The sequence below is a fragment of the Leptonychotes weddellii genome, chromosome 8 (assembly GCF_054177405.1).
Source record: "Leptonychotes weddellii isolate Sample4059 chromosome 8, ASM5417740v2, whole genome shotgun sequence".
In the NCBI taxonomy this organism is placed as follows: domain Eukaryota; kingdom Metazoa; phylum Chordata; class Mammalia; order Carnivora; family Phocidae; genus Leptonychotes; species Leptonychotes weddellii.
In genome coordinates, this window is record NC_138376.1 from 82,764,985 (window position 1) to 82,772,538 (window position 7,554).

General features: G+C 36.6%; 1 protein-coding gene across 4 annotated transcripts in view; it reads right to left on the reverse strand.

Moving 5' to 3' along the window:
• Positions 1 to 268: 268 nt before the first annotated feature.
• The window catches only part of SESN1 (sestrin 1), a 109,245-nt gene continuing 101,959 nt past the window's right edge, over positions 269 to 7,554 (reverse strand). For all 4 annotated transcript variants that reach the window (XM_031023896.2, XM_031023894.2, XM_006729461.3 and 1 more), the window contains 5 exons: positions 6,956 to 7,103; positions 5,933 to 6,045; positions 3,672 to 3,862; positions 1,966 to 2,110; positions 269 to 1,414 (listed from right to left, as the gene is read on the reverse strand). In XM_031023896.2, coding sequence (XP_030879756.1) covers positions 1,328 to 1,414; positions 1,966 to 2,110; positions 3,672 to 3,862; positions 5,933 to 6,045; positions 6,956 to 7,103 — 684 coding nt within the window. In that variant the 3' untranslated portion in view covers positions 269 to 1,327. The remainder of the gene's footprint in view (positions 1,415 to 1,965; positions 2,111 to 3,671; positions 3,863 to 5,932; positions 6,046 to 6,955; positions 7,104 to 7,554) is intronic.

Genomic DNA, 7,554 nt, shown 5'->3' on the forward strand with positions numbered 1-7,554 from the left:
CCAGTGTCCCTTGTTTCTGATAATTCTTATTTGAACTCTAAAACCTCTCAGTTCAAAAGGGACAAGGCATGAGACCAAAAAATAGTCTTAGGTAAGATCGTGAAGGTGCACTCTTCTTTGTAACCTTTAAAAGGACATTAAGAGTTTGCTGTTTAATAGTCTCTCATCTGATTACAGCATTATTTAAGTGTGAATCTACTTGGCTAATAAAAGTAAATAGAAACTCAGAATGGTAACTGGTTGTGAAGTCAGAGACAGCACATAAAACTGGAGAAAAAATGATTCTTTATTGAAAAATACCAATAATACTGACAGACTTCAAAAGCAATTCACGCTTCCAGAATACAAAGTATACTTAATACATTTTTTTCAAATATTTTTGCATTTCAAAGCATTTTTGTAAATCAAATTTGACAACCTGACTAAAAATATTTTTCCAGCTTTATTATTTAAAGAGCTGCACAATCTTTAAAGTGGGGACCATGAGGGGAGCAGGAGTAGAGGGGCAGAATGCACCGGGGACTGCGCAGCAGTCTACAGCAACATTTCCCACAACTTCAGTGCTGGAAACAAAATACTGCACAAGACAGCTGCCCTCCAGTGTCACAGAATCTTGGGAAACAGCATATCAAAAGATAGCTAGCTTTTCTTATAATTTATACACTTTCATTTAAGATTGCTTTTTGAAGAAAATCTTTAAGAATGCCACTGGAGTTTAATTCATCCAATGAAAGAAATGAACTGTTACCATCGAAATGGTCTTTGCCTAGCTGTAATAATTCTATGCTTTTTTAGATGCAAAAAATTAACACATATGCAAGTTTAATTCGAAACCACACAAATTAGGTATGTAGGCTCAGATAGTAGCAATGTTCACTTTTATACTAATAGCTTAACTGGAACAGCCACTCTATTCATTCCACCAGCAGAAATAGCAGCACCAAGATCTAAAATTCTTTATGTATAAAAAGCTTAGGTCATTATCCAACTCCCATTCTTTGCATGCTCCAATTCTTGTTATTTAACATAAAAGCAACAGGATTTGGAGAGTTACTATTTGCTGTATTAAAATAGTTACACAGCATCTTGTACTGTCAAAAAGCAAAATACTGTGAACGGCAGCCCTTCACAGCTCCACACTTGAAGCTGCCAAGCAGTCACTGCTCGTGCCAGCAGTGGTATTTCCACAGTAACATAGCAAAAACTAAAGGAATCATGGCACAATGGGTTTCTGAATTTTTATCTACCATTGGTCCTGGGGCTTAGTACCATCCCCTTGTAGACTATGTCTGCTGATCATTCCATTATCTTTAATGGAGGAAAGGCATCAGGTCATATAGCGGGTAATGGCTCTCAGAGCGTAGAGGAGTTCTGCTTGCATCCTAGCTTCTATAAGAAGCAGATTAACATGAACCTGAATATAAAACACAACATTATTTAAGGTAGGGTTAAAAACATTCCCAATCAGTTTTTCAGTGCATCTAATAAACCCCCATTTTCTGTGTGCTCTGAATAACCTAGAAGTCTTGACTTTGTCTCAAAATGAAAGCTATGTTCTTTTTGGATAGAATATCGGATCACATCTCTTCTTGGAAGTTTGTTACATTTCAGAAAATCTAGACATTGCTTTATTAGAATACTAACTTCCCTGCCAAATCATCATTTAATAATTTAAAAAGATGGCTCAAAGACCAGACATTTCTATCTTTAAAGTCCTCTTTCCCCCAAGCAGTAGAACCAGGTCAGCACTTCTGAGCTGGGGCCAGCCACCTGTCTTCCCTGTCTTTATTCTTTCACTCTAACACTATAATGAGGTTCCTTCCAAGGGATACCAGAGACAGATGTGCAGGAATGTTCTTCTCGGGATTGGAAGAGGTGACGGAAAGGATTTGAGGGCCACTAGATTAGCTGAAGGAGAATGAGAATCACTGCTAAGTTAAAGAGCAAACCACAACAGGTATGTACCTTCTCAGAGTGCTTAAACTGCCTCCAGAAGCTATCATACATTCTTTTGGTAACTTTTTCAGGAGTGCAAACAACAGTTTTGATATAAACTTTAAAGCTACGGTCCAATAGCTGGTTAATTTCACCATAGTCATAGTCATCATATCTGTTAAAAGACAAAATGAGAATTATTATATTTTCAACATATAGTCTGTTTTCTTATGAAAGTATGGACATTAATAGTAAATTCTTCTTCCCTCTCTGTGTAGGCAGCTCTGTCCTCCTAAATAACTGCTTTACAATGTTTAATTGGGGGTGGATGAGTGAATATAAAAGGATAAGAAACACAGAAGTTAGGGAGATGAACAGAAAAGTTTCCAGTGCCCAAGCAACAGTATATATTTATAATCATAAAGAAGCACACTGAGGAAACTGTGGAAACAGTTTGAGTATTGCTGAAGTTAAGAATTCCACAAATTAAACAATGTTTAACTACTGCAGTGATATATAGATGGTAATCCACTTATACAAATGAAAACGACTACAATTATCCCTTTTTTCCCTCATGTTTCCAGGAGTTTCTGGGATCAGATGAGGAAAAAAATGGTGGGGGGTTGGCAGACGATTATTCCAGAGGAAGGATGAGCTATAGATGGCCTCACAGCACCCACACTTAGGATAGGCTGTTCTGCTTTAAGCCAAGATGGTTTACGCACCCGTGTCTGCTCTGCCCCCATGGGTGATGGTTTCTAGAACAGCCAGGGACTGAAGTCTCTTATTTGGTATTCAGTGGAAAAGGAAAAAAGCTCTTGCAAAGCTGGCTCTACTACTTTCTGGAGGCCCAGTCAATAGTCTGGTCACTGATAAAATGAATAGCAAAAGAAAGCCTGATTTTACAGCTAAAATAATCAGAAAGTCCTATAGTGTGGAGTTTGTGTGTATATGTTAGAGGGTGGTGTGTGTGTGTATGTGTGTGTATATATATATATACACATATATATATACGTACATATATATACGTATATATATGTGTATATATATATGTGTATATATATATATGTGTATATATATATTTTGGTTGCATTTCCTATTTAACATAATATGGCTGAATACCTAACAGGACATGAAAGCTTTGCATTTTTTTTTTTTTAAGATTTTATTTATTTATTTGACAGAGAGAGAGACAGTGAGAGAGGGAACACAAACAGGGGGAGAGGGAGAAGCAGGCTTCCCGCCGAGTGGAGAGCCTGATGCAGGGCTCGATCCCAGGACCCTGGGATCATGACCTGAGCTGAAGGCAGACGCTTAACAACTGAGCCACCCAGGCACCCCTGAAAGCTTTGCATTTTGATGATGTATCATGGGAGTAGGTATTCTTCAGGAGGAGCTTGAAAACAGCTAGGAGAACAGTGTAAGGGTATTAAGTTCCAAGAAGGAGATGATATCAAAGATGTTTGGTGACAAACTTTTCCTCTATGCTCTAGGACCAGCTTGTTTGCCCTCCCCTTCCCTGGAGGCATCTGTCCTTTAACTCTTGTCAATATCCCTAACTCCCTCCTGCCTAGCTAGGACAGAGTGATTCATAAGCAGCATAAAAATAAGCTATTGGGGAAGGGATGGTTTTGAGTATTTGTATATGTGCTTCTGTGTGCGTGTGTGTTCCAAGCACCTGAATAATTGAGCCCAGGGAAAAATATTTCTTTATAAACATAAGAAAACAGACTAACCTTATTCCAAACATGCAGTGAATATAGTTCCAAATAGCCCGTCTAAGCATTGAGGTATCGACATCTTTGTGCATTGCCATTGTATTATAAGTAAGATTGTAAGCAATGTGAAATTTTTCATCAATCAACTGTCCCACATCTGGATAAAGGCGATTTACTAAAGAATAACCATGGTCTTCCCAGCAGTAGTCCTAAATACAGAAAATAGAACAAATGCGAGTAATTAAAATGTAGCCAAGTATAGTTCTATGTCTACTGCTCTGTCGTATGGTGAGATTACTGGCAGTTGGAATCCACTGCCTTTCCAGTGCATCCTAGTTCCCAGCTTCATTTGCAGTACACTCTGACGTTTTCATATTCTATACTGAAGCATGCAAGCTTTTGTAACTCAGTGAGTTTAAAAAACCAACGGAATTCCTTCTCTCTTACACACAGGCCACCCATTTTCAGCTTTCTCTCACTCTCTCCTCATTCAGCATCCAGAGGCAACCTATCTTGGGAGTCCTTTTTCCTTTTCCATTGCTGCAGCTATTACAATGGTCCTCAAATTTTGTAAATTTTTAATTCAAAACCACCATCACTCTACCTCCTTTCTCTTAGCACTAAGTTTCCTAATTCGTTTTCCTACATTAAATCTTCCTGCTTCCTTTCTTTCTACCTCAAGCAAAATAAGCCCCTACACTATTATGCTGCTCTCATATTAATTTTCCTGGAACACCTCTTTGATATGCTATCACTCTGGTCCCAAAATCTACAAACCTGACCAGTTTCCCACGAATCAGAAGTAGGAATCCTTTGCTTGAAGCATTCAGCAGGCCAGCCAATTTCGTTATGATTCCCTCCCTCACTCTCTCAACCTAAGCTCAATTATTGCCTAGAGTCTCCTCTGCTTTACAATGCCCATGCTTTTGGACCATTTAAATCTCTCAAGTCCTAACTTCCTCCATAAAATTTCCAGTCCACACAATCTCTTCAATTCTATTATATTTCATGACACAATTACACTATCAAGTAGAAATATTCTATAACTCTTCCTTGTGCCAAATTTTTATCCCTGTAAACATAATCCTCATCAGTTGAGCAAAGAAAATCTTATAGGTCTCAAATTTTCCTATTTCTGGTAAGTTATTAACATTAGCCCTTCACAACAATTGAGGAAGTTGGAGTATCAACTCATCTGAATTAAATATTTACCGATCTATTTATACGATAGACTATTTAAAAAATATACTTAGGCTGCAGTGTTTCTACTAATAGATTTGATTGGAAGCAGTCTTACAAAGCTTAAACACAGAATAAATATTTGCTAATTGATTGATTCTCACCTTTTACTGTGGAACCAGGGAATATAGCTACTGTTGCTCCTGAAAGATGTTTGCAAAGCACTTTTTTAGCGTCGTGCCTCCTACCAAGCAAAAACAAAGGAGCCTGGTATCCTAGAGGACCACTAGGTCCCTAAGTTTCCATGGACTCAATATATACACAATTGAACTGAGGAAGTTTTACTGTGTATTTCAAAGTTAGTGACTGGGGAGCTAAGGAAACTGGGTCTACCAACAATAATTCTACTCCCTAGATCACTAATTTTATTCACTCTAAGAGATAAGTACTAAGTAATTTTGGAATATGTGAATCCTCTCAAGGTTTAAAATTAAAACCCTCAAAAATTCTCATTGCTTCAAATAACATTCAGTACTGTTTTAAAGGAAATTAGCATAGAAAATTAATCATGACAATTACAGTATCCTATCTGTAAGAACTCACCCAAATTAAAAACAAAACAAACTTACTCTCTCTAAAGAGAATAAAGCATTATCTTTCACTTCTGATTTTTTTCATCCTCTTTCCCTCCACCCACATATATATATATATAATGCTTGAGTTGCTGGGGACATTTCTCTTGTCATCAGGCCTGGTGCATATCAGGGGCTCAATAGGAATGGGGGAGAAAAACCAGTGCTACACATGCTACTATTATTCATTGTTTAGATATATTAGGAACTTGAGTTTTAGCACACTACCTGGGAACCTAACCCACTACTGTAATTGAGTTTTATGGATGAAGGTGTTTTGATTTCTCATCAACTGGTTTATAAACTTTAACAACACAATAAATATATTTAAGGGAACTGCCTGACATAGAAAAGTTACTTCTTTCTGCAACATTTTGTAATTCTCAAATCCAGGGGACTTTTCTTATTTTAAGTCAGATTGAAGTATTTCTAACCCGTCATGTGTATAACAGCAAGTCGCAATTTTACCTGAACTCGAAATGTTGGAACATGCATCCCATGTCTAGAGAAATCCTTATAGCCATAACTAGTATCCTCAAAGTGACGAGATACATCTCTTGCTGGTGTGACTTCTTCATCATCTGAAATAAACAAAAAAGCCACTGAAAGCTTTTCAAAAACAGGATGCTAGTTAAAATTCATTTTACCTACAACAAGTAAAAATAGGATAACCCTTTCTCTGACACTGAGTAATCAACTAAAGTCTTAAAACCATAATGTCCTATAATATATAGTATGATCTCTCTAACACCTCAAAGGTCCTCGACAATTCTGGAATGGTGAATCATTTTTACAGTGTGTCCTGAACTGCTGCTCTTAGCCTTTCTGGATTATTTTTATGTTTGTTTGAAGACAATAGAAACAAAAAAAACCCTTTTCCTCAAGGAGAAATAAGATAACATCCAACCTTCATTTATACAAATTTGATTTTTTCTTTGCTATTAGGAAACTTGGTGCTTTTAACACATATACTCTTTATACCACTCTGTTATCAAAATACATTTTGAGATACTTCACCTTTTTTTCCTTTAAATTACCTGGTTTAAATATTAAATCCTATAGCCTGTACATAAAGGCCAAACATAAAGGATTCAACTTTGTTTGTCTAATAATGATTTGTGCAAAGGAGCTATTTGACTTCTAAAGCTGAAAAGCAACCCTAGGGCTTTATGTACTCAATTTCCTAATTTTAAAGAAGAGGAAAAAGTGAACATTCATATGTTAAGTGACTTACATTCACAAAGCTTATTGGCAGTAATTTTAGTACTAAAACTCAAATGTCCTCTGTTAGGCTAGTGCTATTTATACTGTAACTTCCTTTTCTTGGTTGCCTGCTTTATTTGTAAGTAGGAATATCTATGCAATAATAGCCTCTCTAAAAGGAAAAACATTTGGATTGATGTTTTAAAACTTTTAAATTCTTTAAATAAAGTGGGCCTCTTTTTTTGTAAGCAACAGAAATTTTGATGACTATGTAATGATTGTTTTTACCTGAAGAGAAGACAAACATGCTCTCTCTTTTTTCTATTTCAAAACGTGAAGCCATCTCTTCCTGACTTGCCTCTTCTTCATCTCGACATTCCTGTAACTGCCTCATCTTTTCCATGAGGGCTTCGACCTCAAAGAAGGAATCACTTACCTAAAGAGAAAATACAATTAATGTTACATATGTCAGAAAAAATGAAATTTTAAAATTTTCTTATTAAAATACAAGTTCTTGTGAAACAGACTTAACAGAATATAGGAAAAATAGATGTTATGATTTTAAAGTACATGAATAATTTAAAAAATGGAATTATTTTGACTTGTTACATATATAAATATGCAGATTTTAAAATAAAAATGATTTTAAGAACACATCATTTTTACCTTATAAAATTAGTAATGTCTTACTGTTAATGCTGTTTCAAGAATTAAAATTTAAGGGGCGCCTGGGTGGCTCAGTTGGTTAAGCGACTGCCTTCGGCTCAGGTCATGATCCTGGAGTCCCTGGATCGAGTCCCGCATCGGGCTCCCTGCTCAGCAAGGAGCCTGCTTCTCCCTCTAACCCTCCCCCCTCTCATGTACTCTCTCTCTCTCATTCTCGCTCT